General features: G+C 55.3%; 1 protein-coding gene across 1 annotated transcript in view; it reads left to right on the forward strand.

Moving 5' to 3' along the window:
* Positions 1–3,548: 3,548 nt before the first annotated feature.
* Positions 3,549–19,313, forward strand: part of SNRNP200 (small nuclear ribonucleoprotein U5 subunit 200) — a 61,383-nt gene continuing 45,618 nt past the window's right edge. Inside the window, exons 1-12 of the mRNA XM_069035339.1 lie at positions 3,549–3,702; positions 4,966–5,129; positions 6,292–6,463; positions 7,361–7,553; positions 8,951–9,006; positions 11,496–11,594; positions 12,681–12,833; positions 13,994–14,093; positions 14,184–14,320; positions 16,022–16,105; positions 16,297–16,470; positions 18,717–18,854. Coding sequence (XP_068891440.1) covers positions 3,658–3,702; positions 4,966–5,129; positions 6,292–6,463; positions 7,361–7,553; positions 8,951–9,006; positions 11,496–11,594; positions 12,681–12,833; positions 13,994–14,093; positions 14,184–14,320; positions 16,022–16,105; positions 16,297–16,470; positions 18,717–18,854 — 1,515 coding nt within the window. The 5' untranslated portion in view covers positions 3,549–3,657. The remainder of the gene's footprint in view (positions 3,703–4,965; positions 5,130–6,291; positions 6,464–7,360; positions 7,554–8,950; positions 9,007–11,495; positions 11,595–12,680; positions 12,834–13,993; positions 14,094–14,183; positions 14,321–16,021; positions 16,106–16,296; positions 16,471–18,716; positions 18,855–19,313) is intronic.

A 19,313-nucleotide genomic window follows, 5' to 3' on the forward strand; every position in this document is an offset into this window, starting at 1 on the left:
GTGGAGGGACAGGGCCCCCCCTTCCCGCCCCGGCAGCGCCCCGGCACCTCCTGCTCCAGCTGTGCCAGCTGCCCCGGGGGCACGGCGGGTGGCAGGGACACGGCGAGTCCCCACTGCCATCCCCGGTGCCATCCCTGGTGTCATCCCCGCGCCCATCCCCGGTGCCATCCCCGGTGCCATCCCCGGTGCCATCCCGGTGCCATCCCCTGTGCCCATCCCCTGTGCCCATCCCCGGTGCCATCCCGGTGCCATCCCCGGTGCCATCCCCTGTGCCCATCCCCTGTGCCCATCCCCGGTGCCATCCCGGTGCCATCCCCGGTGTCATCCCCGTGCCCATCCCCTGTGCCCATCCCCTGTGCCCATCCCCGCTGCCATCCGGTGCCACCCCCGGTGTCATCCCCAGTTCCCATCTCCGGTGTCACCCCCAGTGCCACCCCCGGTGCCATCCCGGTGCCACCACCGGTCCTATCCCTGTGCTGCCCCCGCTGCCATCCCCGCTGCCATCCCCGCTGCCATCCCCGCTGCCATCCCCGCTGCCATCCCGGTGCCATCCCGGTGCCGTTCCCTCTTTGTCCCGGTGCACCCGGCCGGAATAAAGGAATTAGAGCGGCCCCATCCCGGCGCTGGCGCGGGGCCGCGGGGCTGTGCCAGCTCCTGTCACCCGCCCGCCGGTGGCACCGGGCACCCGCGGCACGGCGGACACGGCGCTGCGGGCACGGAGGGGCTGGCACCTGCCCGGGAATCCTGCCCGGGAATCCTCTCCGGGAATCCTGCCCGGGGTTCATTCCCGGGATACTTTCCTGGGATACCCGACCGGGAATCGCACCCGGCGTCCCTGCCCAGGGTCCATTCCCGGGGTCCCTGCAGGGTCCATTCCCGGGATACCTGCCCGGGATACCTGCCTGGGGTCCCTGCAGGGTCCCAGCCCGGGATACCTGCCCGGGAATCCTCCCCGGAGTCCCTGCCCAGGATTCCAGCCCGGGATACCTGCCCGGGACAGGGTCCATTCCCGGGATACCTGCCCGGGAATCCCGGTCCCTGCCCAGGGTCCCTGTCCAGGAATCCTTCCTGGGATACCTGCCCGGGGTCCCAGGATACCTTCCCGAGGCACCTGCCCAGGAATCCTATCCCGGGTCCTTCCCGAGGTACCTGCCCAGGAATCCTGCCCGGGAATCCTATCCCGGGTCCCTTCCCGAGGTACCTGCCCGGGAATCCTATCCCGGGTCCTTCCCGAGGTACCTGCCCGGGAATCCTGCCCGGGAATCCTATCCCGGGTCCCTTCCCGAGGTACCTGCTCAGGAATCCTATCCCGGGAATCCTATCCCGGGTCCCTTCCCGAGGTACCTGCCCAGGAATCCTATCCCGGGTCCCTTCCCGAGGTACCTGCCCAGGAATCCTATCCCGGGTCCCTTCCCGAGGTACCTGCCCGGGAATCCTGCTCATGAATCCTATCCCGGGTCCCTTCCCGAGGTACCTGCTCAGGAATCCTATCCCAGGTCCTTCCGGAGGTACCTGCTCAGGAATCCTATCCCGGGTCCCTTCCCGGGGTACCTGCTCAGGAATCCTTCCCGGGATCCCTTCCAAGGGTCCCTGTCCCGGCGAGGGGGAGGAAGGAGAGGAGGAGGACGAGCCCCAGGCGGGCAGCGCCGGTGTGGCGGCAGAGCCGGGTGACCTCCCGGGACAGGACAAGGTGTGCCGTCCCCGAGGAGCCCCGAGGCCTCGTGGTGACCTCCCCCGCTGGGGCACGGCCGGGCTGGCACCTCTCCGGGCACCGCTGGCACCGCGCTCCGCTAATTAACGGGGCCGAGATAATTAACGGGGCCGGGATAACGAGGGCACGCGCAGCCGGGCAGATGGCACCGAGCCGCGTCCCCAAGGGCACCGGGGCGACGCAGCTCTGCCCGCGTCCCCTGCCACCCTGAGATGCCCAGGGTGCACCCACAGCACGGGGTGGGCACTCCGGGTCCCCCCGATGCCCAGGGGACATCCCAGTGCCCAGGGATACCCCGATCCTCGGTTCCGAGTGACCCCTCGATGTCCAGGGACCCCACAGTGCCCAGGGATACCCCGATCCTCGGTTCCGAGTGACCCCTCGATGTCCAGGGACCCCACAGTGCCCAGGGATACCCCGATCCCCGGTTCCGAGTGACCCCCCGATGTCCAGGGACCCCACAGTGCCCAGGGATACCCCGATCCCCGGTTCCGAGTGACCCCTCAATGTCCAGGGACCCCACAGTGCCCAGGAATACCCTGATCCCGAATTCCAAGTGACCCCTCAATGCCCAGGGACCCCACAGTGCCCAGGGACCCCCGAGTGCCCAGGGATACCCCGATCCCGAATTCCAAGTGACCCCTCAATGCCCAGGGACCCCACAGTGCCCAGGGACCCCCGAGTGCCCAGGGGACATCCCAGTGAGATTGTCCTTGGGGACAATTTGGGGGCGACCAGAGCCCCCCGTGGGGCTCAGGGAGGCCCTTGGGGACAATTTGGGGGCGACCAGAGCCCCCCGTGGGGCTCAGGGAGGCCCTTGGGGACAATTTGGGGGCGACCAGAGCCCCCCGTGGGGCACGGGGAGGCCCTTGGGGACAATTTGGGGATGATCAGAGCCCCCCGTGGGGCACGGGGAGGCCCTTGGGGACAATTTGGGGATGATCAGAGCCCCCCGTGGGGCACGGGGAGGCCCTTGGGGACAATTTGGGGGCGACCAGAGCCCCCCGTGGGGCACGGGGAGGTCCTTGGGGACAATTTGGGGGTGACCAGAGCCCCCCGTGGGGCTCAGGGAGGCCCTTGGGGACAATTTGGGGGCGACCAGAGCCCCCCGTGGGGCACGGGGAGGCCCTTGGGGACAATTTGGGGGTGACCAGAGCCCCCCGTGGGGCACGGGGAGGTCCTTGGGGACAATTTGGGGGTGACCAGAGCCCCCCGTGGGGCTCAGGGAGGCCCTTGGGGACAATTTGGGGGTGACCGCAGCCCCCCGTGGGGCACGGGGAGGCCCTCGGGGACAATTTGGGGGTGACCGCAGCCCCCCGTGGGGCACGGGGAGGCCCTTGGGGACAATTTGGGGGTGACCAGAGCCCCCCGTGGGGCACAGGGAGGTCCTCGGGGACAATTTGGGGGTGACCAGAGCCCCCCGTGGGGCACGGGGAGGCCCTTGGGGACAATTTGGGGGTGACCAGAGCCCCCCGTGGGGCACAGGGAGGTCCTCGGGGACAATTTGGGGGTGTCGCGGACCCCCTTTGGGCCACCACGTGTCGCATCACCGGGAAGGGGCGTGGCTTGCAGGAGGGGGCGTGGCCTACGTCATCATCAGCCAATAGGAGGCGGCACTCAGCGCTCTGACCCCGCCCCCCGCCGCCTTCAAACCCTCGGGCGCTCAAACGTCAATCAAACCGTGGCGGGCGGGCTGCCCAGCCAATCACAGCCAGCTTTCAGCGCGAGGGGCGGGATTTAACGGACACCAACCAATCAGAACGGGCGGTGGGCGGGGTTTGGCGCTCCGCGGGCTCAGGCGCATTCCGGGTCGTTTCCGGCTGACCCGGAAGTTCCGCTGTGGGCGCTCCCGGTGCGGCGGCGGCGGCGGCGCGGCCTCGTCAGGCCCCGTTCCCGCTCCCGTTCCCGGCCCCGTTCCCGCTCCCGGCCCCGTTCCCGGTGCAGCCATGGCGGACGTGACCGCCCGTAGCCTGCAGTACGAGTACAAGGCGGTGAGTGCGGGCCCTGTGTCCCGAACCCCCCTCCCGGTACCGGGTGTTCTTAGGCCCTGCCCCCCGTGCTCTTAACCAGCCTCCCCCACCCTCCCTCAGCCCCAGTTTGGGACCCCCCTGACCCCTCTCAGCCCCATTTTGGGGGTCCAGACTCCCCTCAGGGCTCTCTAGGCCCCGTTTTAGGACCCCTGGGCCTCTCTCGGCCCCGTTTTGGGTCCCCTAAATCCTCCTCAGACTCCCCCAGCCCCAATTCGGGACCCCCCGGGCCCCCCTCAACTCCGTTTCGGGACCCCCAGCGCCATGTGAGGACCCCCCCAGACCCTCCTCAGCGCCATTTGGAGACCCCGAGTCCCATTTTGGGACCCCCAGACCTCCCTCAGCCCCAGTTTGGGATTCCCAGACTTCTCCCAGCCCCAGTTTGGGACCCCCAGCCTCATTTTGGGACCCTTTGGACCCCGCTCAACCTCATTTCAGGACCCCCAGCCCCATTTTGGGACCCTTTGGACCCCCCTCAACCCCATTTCAGGACCCCCAGCCCCATTTTGGGACCCCCAAACCCTTTTCAGCCCCATTTTAGGACCCCTGGGCCCTCCTCAGCCCCATTTTGGGACCCTTTGGGCCCCCCTCAACCCCATCCCAGCCGCTCAGCACCCTCTCCCCCCCATCCCCTGTGCCTCCTTGCCCTCCCTCTCACCCCATGTCCCGTTTTCCTCCCGTTTTTTCCTCCCGTTTTTTCCTCCCGTTTTTTCCTCCCGTTTTTTCCTCCCGTTTTTTCCTCCCGTTTTTTCCTCCCGTTTTTTCCTCCCGTTTTTCCTCCCCCGTTTTTCCTCCCCCGTTTTTCCTCCCCCGTTTTTCCTCCCCCGTTTTTCCTCCCCCGTTTTTCCTCCCCCGTTTTTCCTCCCCCGTTTTTCCTCCCCCCTTTTTCCTCCCCCCTTTTTCCTCCCCCCTTTTTCCTCCCCCCTTTTTCCTCCCCCCTTTTTCCTCCCCCCGTTTCCTCCCCCGTTTCCTCCCCCGTTTTCCCCCCCGTTGTTCCCCCCGTCTTCCCCCGTTTTCCCCCTCCTTTTCCCCCCGTTTTCCCCCCGTTTTTCCCCCGGTTTCCCCCCGTCTTCCCCCTGTCTTCCCCCCATCTTCCCCCCGTCTTCCCCCCGTCTTCCTCCCGTCTTCCTCCCGTCTTCCTCCCGTTTATCCCCCCGTCTTCCCCCCGTCTTCCCCCATTTTTCCCCCTCCTTTTCCCCCATTTTCCCCCCGTTTTTCCTCCCCCAGAACTCCAACCTCGTGCTCCAAGCCGACCGCTCCCTGATCGACCGGACGCGCCGCGATGAGCCCACGGGGGAGGTGCTGTCCCTGGTGGGGAAGCTCGAGGGCACCCGCATGGGCGACAAGGCCCAGAGGACCAAGCCCCAGATGCAGGAGGAGAGAAGGGCCAAGTGAGCGGAAAACCGGGAATTCTCGGAGCTCGGGGTGGGATGGGGTTGGGAGAGAGGTGGGAGGGGTCGGGGGGGGGGGGGTTCTGCTTGATGGGTTCTGGGATGGAGTTGGATGCTGGATCCTGGGAAAGCTGCTTTTCCTGGTTCCAAATTTCCCAGGAAAGCTGCTTTTCCTGATATCCAATATCCCAAAAAAAGCTGCTTTTCCTGATATCAAATTTCCCAGGAAAGCTGCTTTTCCTGATATCCAATATCCCAAAAAAAGCTGCTTTTCCTGATATCAAATTTCCCAGGAAAGCTGCTTTTCCCGGTGCCAAATATACCACAGAAGTTGTTCTTCCAGGCCCCCAAATTTCCCAGGAAAGCTGCTTTTCCCTGTGCCCAATTGCCCAGAAAAGCTGCTTTCCCTCCTCCCCAAACTTCCCTGGGAAAGCTGCTTTTCCTGGTCCCCAAATTTCCCAGGAAAAGCTGCTTTTCCTTATGCCCAAATTTCCCAGGGAAAGCTGCTTTTCCTGATCCCAAATTTCCTGGGAAAGCTGCTTTTCCTGGTCCCAAATTTCCCAGGGAAAGCTGCTTTTCCTGGTCCCAAATTTCCCAGGGAAAGCTGCTTTTCCTGGTCCCAAATTTCCCAGGAAAGCTGCTTTTCCTGGTGCCCAATTCAGGAAATGATTTGGGCTGGAAGGGATTTTAAAGCCCTTGAAACCCATCGAGCTCCCACTGTCCCGGATTCCAACCCGGCCTTGGGCACTGCCAGGGATCCAGGGGCAGCCACAGCTGCTCTGGGAATTCCAGCCCAGCCCCTCCCCACCCTCATTCCTTCCCAAGATCCCATTTAAATCTCCCCTTTCCCACTGGGAAGCCATTCCCTGTGTCCTGTCCCTCCAGCCCTTGTCCCCAGTCCCTCTCCAGCTCTCCTGGAGCCCCTCCAGGCCCTGCAAGGGGCTCTGAGCTCTGTCTGGGACTTTCCCTTCTCCACTTCGAGATTTTGGGAATATTTGGGGGTGGGAAACCCGGAGCCTCTGGACGCAGAGACACTTGGAAAAAGGGGCACGAAAAATGAAAAGAAATGGGGTTTCCCACTTTAGTTTGGGAAGAAAGGGCCTGGAGAAGAGCGGGGTCGGGGCTGTGAGTGCCTCAGGCTCCCGTTTTTCCCTTTTCCCAGGAGGAGGAAGCGGGATGAGGACAGGCACGACATCAATAAGATGAAGGGGTACACGCTGCTCTCCGAGGGCATCGACGAGATGGTCGGCATCATCTACAAACCCAAGACCAAGGAGACCCGGGAGACCTACGAGGTCCTGCTCAGCTTCATCCAGGCCGCCCTGGGGGATCAGGTGAGCCTGGGACCATCCCTGGGAGATGGGAATGCAGCCCTTGGATGGGGGAATGCAGCCCTGTTGTCCCAGCCGGGATGGGTTTGGGTTGGGAGTTTAAGGGGCAGCCGGTTCCACCTCAGCTTTCTGCTGGATCTGAGGTCCAAACCCTGTCCAGCCTGGCCTTGGGCACTTCCACGGATTCCAGGGAGCATCCAGGGTTTCTTCCCAGTATCCCATTTAAACCAGGATGTGGAATCATGGACGGGTTTGGGTTGGAAGGGACCTAAAAGTTCATCAAGTCCCACCATGGCCAGGGACCATCCCAAGGTGCGCCAAGCCCCGTCCAACCCGGCCTTGGGCACTTCCAGGGATCCAGGGAAGCCAGAGCTGCTCTGGGAATTCCATCCCAGCCCTTCCCAGCCGGGAATTCCTTCCCATTATCCCATTGAAACCAGGATATAGGATCGTGGAATGGCTGGGGTTGGAAGGGATGCCAAAACCCATCAAAAGTCCCACCATGGGCAGGGACACCTTTCACTATCCCAGGGTGCTCCAGCCTGGCCTTGGGCACTTGCAGGGATCCAGGAGCATCCAACATTTCTTCCCAATATCCCATTTAAACCAGGGCATGGAATCCCAGACCGGTTTGGGTTGGAAGGGAGCCTTTCAGTCCCACCACGGGCAGGGACAGCTCATCCCAGATTGCCCCAAACCCCATCCAGCCTGGCCAGGAACCCTCCCAGCCATGCAGGAAGCTCCCATTTCCCTCCTGGCCACCACGAGGAGTTGTCCTTCGCTTTCTCCTCCCCGTCGGCGCCGTTTCGGCGCCGTTCCCACGTTGGAGCCACCTTTGGGTGCTCGGAGAGCCCGCGGAGGCTCCGGTGTGGGATTCCAGGGGTGCTGTCCCGTTGGCAGCCGCGGGATATCCTGTGTGGGGCCGCTGACGAGGTGCTGGCCGTGCTGAAGAACGAGAAGCTGCGGGACAAGGAGCGGCGCAAGGAGGTGGAGCTGCTGCTGGGCCAGACGGACGACACGCGCTACCACGTGCTGGTCAACCTGGGCAAGAAGATCACCGACTACGGCGGGGACAAGGACATCCAGAACATGGGTGCGGGGTGCCACGGGGGTTTGGGGGGGTTTGGGGATTTTTTGGGGATTTTTTGGGATTTTTTGGGATTTTTTGGGATTTTTTGGGGATTTTTTTGGGGATTTTTGAGAGATTTTTTTGGGATTTTTTGAGGATTTTTTGGGGATTTTTGGGGATTTTTTAGGGATTTTTAAAGGTTTATTTTTTATTTTTTTGGGGATTTTGGGGGGATTTTTTTGGGAGTTTTTGAGGATTATTTTGGGATTTTTTTGAGGATTTTTTGGCATTTTTTGAGGGTTTTTTGGGATTTTTTTTGGATTTTTTTGGGATTTTTGGGGGATTTTTTGGGATTTTTTTGGGATTTTTAAAGGTTTATTTTTTATTTTTTTGGGGATTTTGGGGGGATTTTTTAGGATTTTTTTGGGATTTTTTTGAGGATTTTTTTGGGATTTTTTTGAGGATTTTTTGGCATTTTTAGTGGATTTTTTTGGATTTTTTTGGGATTTTTTTGAGGATTTTTTGGCATTTTTTGAGGGTTTTTTGGGATTTTTTTGGGATTTTTTTTGGATTTTTTTGGGATTTTTGGGGGATTTTTTGGGATTTTTTTTGGATTTTTAAAGGTTTATTTTTTATTTTTTTGGGGATTTTGGGGGGATTTTTTAGGATTTTTTGGGGATTTTTTGAGGACTTTTTGGGGATTTTTTTTTTTGAGGATTTTTTTGGCATTTTTTGAGGGTTTTTTGGGATTTTTTTGGGATTTTTTGAGAATTTTTTGGCATTTTTTGGGGATTTTTTGAGGATTTTTTTTGATTTTTGAGGATTTTTTGGGGGATTTTTGGGGATTTTTTGAGGATTTTTGGGGATTGGGATTTTTAAAGGTTTATTTTTTATTTTTTGGGGGGTTTTGGGGATTTTTTGGGGACTTTTTGAGGGTGTTTTGGGGATTTTTGGAGGATTTTTTGGGATTTTTAAAGGTTTCTTTTTTATTGGTTTGGGGGATTTTTTGAGGATTTTTTGGGGATTTTTTGGGGGAATTTTTTGGGATTTCTTGAGGGATTTTTTTGCCTTTTTTGGGGGGGATTTTTTTCAGGAGTTTTTTGGGATTCACAAAGGCCCAGGGCTTTTTCTGAGACTTCCCAGCAGAAATTCCGGACATTTTCCTTATGGGATAACTTTCATCCCCTTTCCCCCCATCCCATTTCCCTCCTGGAACCCCGTTCATCCCAACCTGGCACCTTCCAGACCCCATTTTTCGGGATGAGCCCAGCAGGGAGCCCTTGCACCATGGATGGGGGGTTGCTTTTCCAGCCCCCCAAAGGATTTGGCTTTGCCTTTCCGGGGTGTGGCTGTGGGAATTCCGGGGCTGTGGCCCCCAATTCCCGGGAATTCCCGGTAATTCCGGGCCCTGTTCCCTGCAGATGACAACATCGACGAGACCTACGGGGTCAACGTGCAGTTCGAGTCTGATGAGGAGGTGGGAGCTGCCCCCATTGTCCTGTTTGCCTCCACCCCATTTCCCTCCTGGCACCCCGTTTATCCCCATTTCCCTCCTGGAACCAGGTTTATCCCAGTTTTCTCTCTCCCATTTCCCTCCTGGGACCCTTTTTATCCCCATTTTCCTCCATCCCATTTTCCATGTGGGACCCCATTTATCCCCATTTCCCTCCTGGCTCCCTGTTTATCCCTATTTCCCTCATGGAACCAGGTTTATCCCATTTTTCTTTCTCCCAGTTTCCTCCTGGGATCATTTTTATCCCCATTTTCCTCCATCCCATTTTCCCTCCTGGGACCATTTTTACCCCATTCCTCTTCATCCCATTTTTCGTCATCCCATTTCCCTCCTCAGACCCCGTTTATCCCATTTTCCTCCATCCCATTTTCCTCCATCCCATTTTCCTCTATCCCATTTTTCTCATGGAAACTTCTCCATCCCATTTTCCATGTGGGATCCCATTTATCCCCATTTCCCTCCTAGGACCATTTTTATCCCATTTTCCTCCATCCCATTTTCCATGTGGGACCCCGTTTATCCCCATTTTCCTTGTTGGGACCATTTTTATCCCATTTTTCTTTGTCCCATTTTCCTTCATCCCATTTCCCTCATGGAACCAGGTTTATCCCATTTTTCTTTATTCCATTTTCCATGTGGGACCATTTTTATCCCCATTTTCCTCCATCCCATTTCCCTCCTGGCTCCCCATTTATCCCCATTTCCCTCCTGGAACCAGGTTTATCCCATTTTTCTCTCTCCCAGTTTCCTCCTGGGATCATTTTTATCCCCATTTTCCTCCATCCCATTTTCCTCCATCCCATTTTCCTCCATCCCATTTTCCATGTGGGACCCCATTTATCCCCATTTCCCTCCTGGCTCCCTGTTTATCCCTATTTCCCTCATGGAACCAGGTTTATCCCATTTTCCTCTATCCCATTTTCCTGCTGGGACCATTCTTATCCCATTTTTCTTTGTCCCATTTTCCCCTCTCCCATTTCCCTCCTGGGACCCCATTTATCCCATTTTCCTTCATCCCATTTTCCACCTGGAACCAGGTTTATCCCATTTTTCTCTCCCCCATTTCCCTCCTGGGACCATTTTTATCCCAATTTCCTCCATCCCATTTCCCTCCTGGCACCCCGTTGATCCCAATTTCCTCATGGAACCAGGTTTATCCCATTTTCCTCCTGGAACCATTTTTATCCCATTTTCCTCCCATTTTCCTCCATCCCATTTTCCTCCATCCCATTTTCCTCCATCCCATTTTCCTCCATCCCATTTTCCTCCATTCCATTTTCCATGTGGGACCCCATTTATTCCCATTTCCCTCCTGGGACCATTTCTATCCCATTTCCCTCCTGGGACTCCGTTTATCCCCATTTCCCTCATGGAACCAGGTTTATCCCAATTTCCTGTATCCCATTTTCCTCTATCCCACTTTCCCCTATCTCATTCCCTCCTGGCTCTCTGTTTATCCCATTTCCCTCCATCCCGTTTTCCATGTGGGACCCCCGTTGATCCCCGTTTTCCTCATTGGGAGGAAAGGGACAAAAAGAGGATTTTTGGAGGGAAATCCAGGAATATCCATTGGAAAATTGACAGATTGGGAGGAAAAGCAGGATTGGGATCCTGGGATCAGGACTGGGAGGGAAGGGGGTAAAAAAGGGGGGGGAAAGGGGATTTTTGGAGGGAAAGAGGGGTAAAAAGGGGATTTTTGGAGGGAAAAGAGGGGTAAAAATGGGATTTTTGGCGGGAAAAGAGGGGTAAAAATGGGATTTTTGGAGGGAAAAGAGGGATCAAAAGGGGATTTTTGGAGGGCAAATCCTGGAAAATCCATTGGGAAATTTGACAGATTGGGGGAAAAAATGGGATTGGGATGCGCTGGTCAGCATGGAAATGTTCCTTGGGATTGGGAGGGAATGAGGGAAAAGGGGGATCAAAAGGGGATTTTTGGATGGAAATCCTGGAAAATCCACTGGGAAATGGCCAGATTGGGATCCTGGGATATATCGGATTGGGAGGGAAGGGGGTAAAAAAGGGGGGAGGAAAGGGGATTTTTGGAGGGAAAAGAGGGATCAAAAGGGGATTTTTGGAGGGAATAGAGGGGTAAAAATGGGATTTTTGGTGGGAAAAGAGGGATCAAAAGGGGATTTTTGGAGGGAAAAGAGGGGTAAAAAGGGGATTTTTGGTGGGAAAAGAGGGGTAAAAAGGGGATTTTTGGAGGGAATAGAGGGGTAAAAATGGGATTTTTGGTGGGAAAAGAGGGGTAAAAAGGGGATTTTTGGAGGGAATAGAGGGGTAAAAATGGGATTTTTGGTGGGAAAAGAAGGGTAAAAAGGGGATTTTTGGTGGGAAAAGAGGGGTAAAAAGGGGATTTTTGGTGGGAAAAGAGGGATCAAAAGGGGATTTTTGGAGGGAAAAGAGGGGTAAAAATGGGATTTTTGGAGGGCAATCCCAGACTATTCCTGCAGGAAGGGGACGAGGACATTTACGGGGAAGTTCGGGACGAGGCCTCGGACGATGACATGGAAGGGGACGAGGCCGTGGTTCGCTGCACCCTCTCGGCCAACGTGAGCTTGGGATTTCCCGGGAGAATTTTGGGAATCCGGTGGCGTTTTGTGGGGAGCCGACGTCGTTTTGGGGATGGGGAATAATGGGATTTTTATGGGAATTTTTGGGATTTTTGTGGGATTTCGTGTCCCTAAACATTCCCGTTTCACCCTAAACCCAGGGGAATTGTTGGGATTTTTATGGGAATTTTTTTGATTTTTGGGGGATTTCGTGTCCCTAAATATTCCTGATCCACCCCAATCCCTGGCTGCAAACCCGGGGGAATAATGGGATTTTTATGGGAATTTTCGGGATTTTTGGGGGATTTCGTGTCCCTACATTCCCGTTCCACCCTAAACACAGGGGAATTTGGGGGATTTTTATGGAAATTCTTGGGATTTTTGTGGGATTTTGTGTCCCTAAACATTCCCGTTCCACCCTAAACCCAGGGGAATTGTTGGGATTTTTATGGGAATTTTTGGGATTTTTTTTGGGATTTTGTGTACCTAAACATTCCCGTTCCACCCCAAACCCAAGGAATAATGGGAATTTTGGGGATTTTCCCTAAGCATTCTGGTTCCACCCTAAACACAGGGGAATTGTTGGGATTTTTATGGGAATTCTTGGGATTTTTGTGGAATTTCATGTCCTTAAACATTCCTGATCCACCCCAAACCCAGGGAATAATGGGAATTTTGGGGCTTTTCCCTAAACATTCCCGTTTCCCCCCAGTCCCAGGGAAATAATGGGATTTTAATGGGAATTTTTATGGGATTTTCCAAATCTTGTGTTCCTAAACATTCCTGTTCCACCCCAAACCCATGGGAATAATGGGAATTTTGGGGATTTTCCCTGAAGATTCCAGTTCCACCATAGACACAGGAGAATTGTTGGGATTTTTATGGGAATTTTGGGGATTTTTGTGGGATTTCATGTCCTTAAACCTTCCCATTCCACCCCAATCCTTGGCTGCAAACCCAGGGAATAATGGGATTTTTATGGGACTTCTGGGGATTTTTATGGGATTTCCCAAATCTTGTGTCCCTAAACATTCCCGTTCCACCCCGACCCCACGGGAATACCGGGAATTTCGGGGGTTTTCCCAGCTGGTGGCCTCGGGGGAGCTGATGAACTCCAAGAAGAAGGATCTGCACCCGCGGGACATCGACGCCTTCTGGCTGCAGCGGCAGCTCAGCCGCTTCTACGACGACGCCATCGTGTCCCAGAAAAAGGCAGACGAGGTCCTGGAGATCCTCAAGGTCTGTGGCCACCGAATCCTCAGGATCCGGGGGATTTTTCCATCAAAAAAGCGGGAATTTGCCTCAAAACCCCGTTCCTGGTGTTTGGTCCCACTAAATGAAATTGTGGCCCAACCGGAGCGGTTCCAATCTTGGAACTCCCAGGGATCTCCTGAGGGGAATGTGGTGCTGTTTCCTGGGAAATCATCGTCCATGGGGTCTGGTTCCATCCTTTTTGCCGTGTTTTGGGGGAAAAATGGGAATTGGGGTTGGTTTTGAGGCTCCAGGATTGGTTTTGAGGCTCCGGGATTGGTTTTCCCTCTATCCCTGGGCTCTGTTTCCCGCCTATTTTCCATTCTGCAGTGGAAAACTGGGAATTGGGGAGATCCTCAAGGTCTGTGGTTGCCACATCCTCGGGATCTGAGGGATTTCTCCATCAAAAAAGCGGGAATTTGCCTCAAAACCCCGTTCCTGGTGTTTGGTCCCACTAAATGAAATTGTGGCCCAACCGGAGCGGTTCCAACCTTGGTCCCTGAATTCCCAGGGATCTCCTGAGGGGAATGTGGTGCTGTTTCCTGGGAAATCATCGTCCATGGGGTCTGTTTCTGTCCTGATTTCCGTGTTTTGGGGCAAAAATGGGAATTGGGATTGGTTTTGAGGCTCCAGGATTGGTTTTCTCTCTATCCCTGGGCTCTGTTTCCCGCCTATTTTCCATTCTGCTGTGGGAAACTGGGAACTGGGGAGATCCTCAAGGTCTGTGGTTGCCACATCCTCGGGATCTGAGGGATTTTTCCATCAAAAAAGTGGGAATTTGCCTCAAAACCCCGTTCCTGCTGTTTGGTCCCACTAAATGAAATTGTGGCCCAACCGGAGCGGTTCCAATCTTGGAACTCCCAGGGATCTCCTGAGGGGAATGTGGTGCTGTTTCCTGGGAAATCATCGTCCATGGGGTCTGGTTCCATCCTTTTTGCCGTGTTTTGGGGGAAAAATGGGAATTGGGGTTGGTTTTGAGGCTCCAGGATTGGTTTTGAGGCTCCAGGATCATTTTTCCCGGCTCCAGGATTGTTTTTCCCTCCTTTCCTGCAGTTCCTGACCTCCCCTCGCCTTCATCTCTTGGAAGACAGGGATTCTGGCTCTGTGGGGGCCGGAGGGGAGTGAAAATTCCATGTTTTTCTTCCCAGACCGCCAGCGATGACCGGGAATGTGAGAACCAGCTGGTGCTGCTGCTGGGCTTCAACACCTTCGACTTCATCAAGGTCCTGAGGCAGCACCGGATGATGAGTGAGTTCCTTTCCCTTTTCCCGCTTTTCCAACGGGATTCCAGCTGGTTTTGATCCGTTTTTCCCTGGTTTCCCCCCCGTTTTCTCCCAGTCCTGTACTGCACTTTGCTGGCCAGCGCCCAGAGCGAGGCGGAGAAGGAGCGGATCATGGGGAAGATGGAAGCCGATCCCGAGCTCTCCAAATTCCTCTACCAGCTGCACGAGACAGAAAAAGAGGATCTGATCCGGGTCAGGAAGCTGTGGGATCTGTGGGATTTGTGGGATCCTGCTTTGGGTGGGAAGCAGGAGCTGCCGGAATCCCCCCACATCCGTGGGAAGCGCTGCTCCCTTCGCCACTTCCCCTTTCCTGGGAAAAAAGGGTCAGATCAGCAAATTTCCCAATTTGAAACTGGTTTGAACTGGTTTCAGACCCCCCTGGGTGTGTTGGTTATCCCAGTCTGTGGGATTGAGGAGCTCCTGGATGTGTTTTCCCTTTTTCCCTCCGGCAGTTTTCCCAGTTTGGGGTCTGTGGGATTGAGGAGCCTCCTGGATGTGTTTTCCCTCCTTCCCCTCAGCGATTTTCCCAGTTTTGAACTGGTTTTAACTGGTTTCGGTGCCACCCTGGGTGTCACCTCTGCTTATCTCAGGATTTGCACTTCCATAGCTGATTGTGGGGTTGTTTTTTAGGGATTAACACCCCATTCCTGCTGGAAAACCCCACTGGTTGTGTTGGTTATCTGGTTATCCCAGTTTTTGGGGGCTGTGGGATTGAGGAGCTGCTGGATGTGTTTTCCCTCCTTCCCTTCTCCTGGATGTCACATTTGTGTGGAGAAATTCGGTTTTCCTGCCAAAAAGGGTTATTCCTGGTTTATAAAAATGGTTGTTCCTGGTTTCTGGAACAACCCAAAGGAATTGGGGGAACAGGAGCACCTTGGATGAGGCTGAGCCCCCCTTCCTTGGGCCTGAATCCCAATATTTCCCCACAGGAGGAACGCTCCCAGCAAGAACCACATTTGTGTGGAGAAATTCGGTTTTCCCACTAAAAATGGTTGTTCCTGGTTTATAGAAATGGTTATTCCTGGTTCCTGGATGCCTTTCCTGAGGGAATTGGGGGGACAGGAGCACCTTGGATGAGGCTGAGCCCCTTCCTTGGGCCTGAATCCCAATATTTCCCCACAGGAGGAACGCTCCCAGCAAGAGCCACATTTGTGTGGAGAAATTCGGTTTTCCCACTAAAAATGGTTGTTCCTGGTTTATAGAAATGGTTATTCCTGGTTCCTGGATGCCTTTCCTGAGGGAATTGGGGGGACAGGAGCACCTTGGATGAGGCTGAGCCCCTTCCTTGGGCCTGAATCCCAATATTTCCCCACAGGAGGAGCGCTACTAACAGGAGCCACGTTTGTGTGGGGAAACTCGGTTTTCCCACCAAAAATGGTTATTCCTGGTTTATAAAAATGGTTGTTCCTGGTTCCTGGATGCCTTTTCCTGAGGGAATTGGGGGAACAGGAGCAGCTGGCAGCCCTTGGAGGAGGCTGAGCTCTTTCCCTGGAGCTGAATCCCGATGTTTCCCCACAGGAAGAACGCTTCTGATGGGAGCCACATTTATGTGGGGAAATTCGGTTTTCCCACCAAAAATGGTTCTTCCTGGTTTCTGGATGCCCATTCCCGAAGGAACTGAGGGAACAGGAGCACCTTAGATGAGGCTGAGCCTCTTCCCTGGGTCTGATTCCCGATTTTTCCCCACAGGAGGAGCGCTCCTAACAGGAGCCACGTTTGTGTGGGGAAACTTGGTTTTCCCGCCAAAAATGGTTATTCCTGGTTTATAAAAATGGTTGTTCCTGGTTCCTGGATGCCTTTTCCTGAGGGAATTGGGGGAACAGGAGCAGCTGGCAGCCCTTGAAGGAGGCTGAGCTCTTTCCCTGGGGCCTGAATCCCGATGTTTCCCCACAGGAAGAACGCTCCCGGCGGGAGCGCGTGCGGCAGTCCCGCATGGACACAGACCTGGAATCCATGGATCTGGACCAGGGAGGAGAGGTAAAATCCTTGGATCTGCTCCCAGAACACTCCCAGCCAGGCCAAAAAGGGTTTTAGAAGTGACATCCCCCAGATGTGCTCAGGAAAGGTGGATTCCCACCTGGATGCAGCAGCTTTCCCTTTGATCCTCCCCCTGCGTTTGCACCCCAGGATGATTCCCAAACCCTTTTCCCTTTTCCCGTGGTTTCCAGGCGCTGGCTCCCAGGCAGGTGCTGGATTTGGAGGATCTGGTGTTCGCCCAGGGCAGTCACTTCATGGCCAACAAGCGGTGCCAGCTCCCGGACGGATCCTTCCGGAGGCAGCGCAAGGGATACGAGGAGGTTCACGTGCCCGCCCTCAAACCCAAACCCTTCGGGGCTGACGAGGTTGGTGCCCGGTTTGTTCCCAAAAAACTGATCTCCGAGCCCTTTTCCAGAGCCTAAAGGGGCTCCCAGGGAGCTTGGAGAGGGATTGGGACAAGGGCTGGAGGGACAGGACACAGGGAATGCGGTCAGAGTGGCAGAGAGGAGGATTTGATGGGATTTTGGGAAGGAATGAGGGTGGGGAGGGGCTGGGCTGGAATTCCCAGAGCAGCTGTGGCTGCCCCTGGATCCCTGGCAGTGCCCAAGGCCGGGTTGGAATCCGGGACAGTGGGAGCTCGATGGGTTTCAAGGGCTTTAAAATCCCTTCCAGCCCAAATCATTCCCTGAACTGGGCACCAGGAAAAGCAGCTTTCCTGGGAAATTGGGCACGAGGAAAAGCAGCTTTCCTGGGATATTGGATATCAGGAAAAGCAGTTTTCCTGGGAAATTGGGCATGAGGAAAAGCAGCTTTCCTGGGAAATTGGATATTAGGAAAAGCAGCTTTCCTGAGAATTTGGGCATGAGGAAAAGCAGCTTTTTTTGGAATATTTGCAGCCTCTGGGTTTTGCTGAGCTGCTCTAGAAGGGGATGGTGAGAAAAGGGAATTAGCCCTCAGGAAAAGCAGCTTTCCTGGGAAACTGGGAAATTGGAGCAGCTTGGGATGGGGGTAGGCATCCCTGGGGGTGCAATGGGGGCAGGATTTAAGGTCCCTTCCCACCCAAACCCTTCCAGTATTCCGGGATATCGTGCCAGACCCTTTCTGGGGCTTCCCTGCAGAGCCCCAGCTTTAATCCCACAACTTCCCCCCGTCCGCAGCCACTTCCCAATTCCCCTTTTCCCACTGCTCGTCCCGTGCTGAGCTTCCCCTCCTGGGGTTTTGCTGAGCCCTCCCTCTGGTTTGGCTCCTTCCTTTGCGCCTGGGCCAGAGCTGGGAATGATTCCTGGGGATAAATCCCAGTTTTTATCCCAATCTGCCCCTCAAACAGGACTTTTCCTGAGTGTGAGCCCATCCTTTAATCCCAGATCTGTTCCCACCCTGAGCACCGGGAGCAGGTTGGGTTTGGGGTTTCCATGGAAGCTGAGAGGGTAAAAAATGAGAGTTTTCCCTCTTTTCTGATTAATTGGGAATTGTCCTTTTGGGAGGAGGGAATTTTTGTGCATCCATTAATCCCAGATCTCTTCCCATCCTGAACTCTGGGTTGGGTTGGGAGGGTTTGGGGTTTCCATGGAATCTGAGAGGACAAAAAATGAGTTTTCCCTCTTTTCCAGCTCTGATTAATTAGGAATTGTCCTTTTAGGATGAGGCAATTCATGGATTAAACCCACCTGGATTAATTCCACATCTCTTCCCACCCTGAGCACCGGGATCAGTTTGGGTTGGGTTGGGTGGGTTTGGGTTGTCCATGGAAGGAAAACGAGTTTTCCCTCTTTTCCAGCCCCGATTAATGAGGAATTGTCCTTCTGGGATGAGGGAATTTGTGTGTGCATTCTCCCCCCTCCTTTCCCCCTCCTTTCCCCCTCCTTTCCCCCTCCTTTCCCCCTCCTTTCCCCCTCCTTTCCCCCTCCTTTCCCCCTCCTTTCCCCCTCCTTTCCCCCTCCTTTCCCCCTCCTTTCCCCCTCCTTTCCCCCTCCTTTCCCCCTCCTTTCCCCCTCCTTTCCCCCTCCTTTCCCCCTCCTTTCCCCTTCCTTTCCCCTTCCTTTCCCCTTCCTTTCCCCTTCCTTTCCCCTTCCTTTCCCCTTCCTTTCCCCTTCCTTTCCCCTTCCTTTCCCCTTCCTTTCCCCTTCCTTTCCCCTTCCTTTCCCCTTCCTTTCCCCTTCCTTTCCCCTTCCTTTCCCCTTCCTTTCCCCTTCCTTTCCCCTTCCTTTCCCCTTCCTTTCCCCTTCCTTTCCCCTTCCTTTCCCCTTCCTTTCCCCTTCCTTTCCCCTTCCTTTCCCCTTCCTTTCCCCTTCCTTTCCCCTTCCTTTCCCCTTCCTTTCCCCTTCCTTTCCCCTTCCTTTCCCCTTCCTTTCCCCTTCCTTTCCCCTTCCTTTCCCCTTCCTTTCCCCTTCCTTTCCCCCTCCTTTTCCCCCAATTGGTTTCAGTGCAAAAGCTGCCCAAACACACCCAGGCCAGGTCTGAGGGGTTCAAAACCCTCAGCAGGATCCAGATCTCCACAATTGCTCCACCATCCCGGGCCTTTTCCCATTTGCATCCTGATACCCCACATCTGGAAACAAAGCCTGAATTCCTGGTTTTCCCTTCTTTTCCCTTCATTTTTCCTCCTTCCCAGCAATTGGTTTCGGTGGAAAAGCTGCCCAAATACGCCCAGGCTGGGTTTGAGGGGTTCAAAACCCTCAACAGAATCCAGAGCAAGCTGTTCCGGGCGGCGCTGGAGTCGGACGAGAACCTGCTGCTGTGCGCTCCCACGGTGAGATTCCCGGGATTTCGGGGCGCCTTTGGGCTTTGGCACTGGCCGGGCACCCGCAGAAGTGGCTGGCTCGCCCTCCCCTGGCACAGCTGGGCAGAGGAGAGAGGAAAACCATTAACAAGGGGTCCGGGAGGTGAGATAAGGACGGGCAGGAAACGCTCCCAGGGCAGGACGGGCTCGGCTCGGAGGAGCACGAGGAGAAGCGAAAGAAACCCTTAAAAGCACCTTTTTCACCCCAATTCCTGCCTCCTGCCTGCTGAGAGCACAGGGGAAAGGGGGGGGCTTTGGTCAGACCCATCCCTGTGGATCTCCATGGCTGGGGTGGATCTCTGCATCCCCATGGATCCCCATGGGCTGCGGGTGGATCTCTGCATCCCCATGGATCCCCAGGGGCTGCGGGTGGATCTCTGCATCCCCCGTGGATCCCCAGGGGCTGCAGAGGGGTCCCTGTGGCCCCCA

The sequence above is a fragment of the Aphelocoma coerulescens genome, chromosome 22 (genome assembly GCF_041296385.1).
Source record: "Aphelocoma coerulescens isolate FSJ_1873_10779 chromosome 22, UR_Acoe_1.0, whole genome shotgun sequence".
NCBI lineage: Eukaryota > Metazoa > Chordata > Aves > Passeriformes > Corvidae > Aphelocoma > Aphelocoma coerulescens.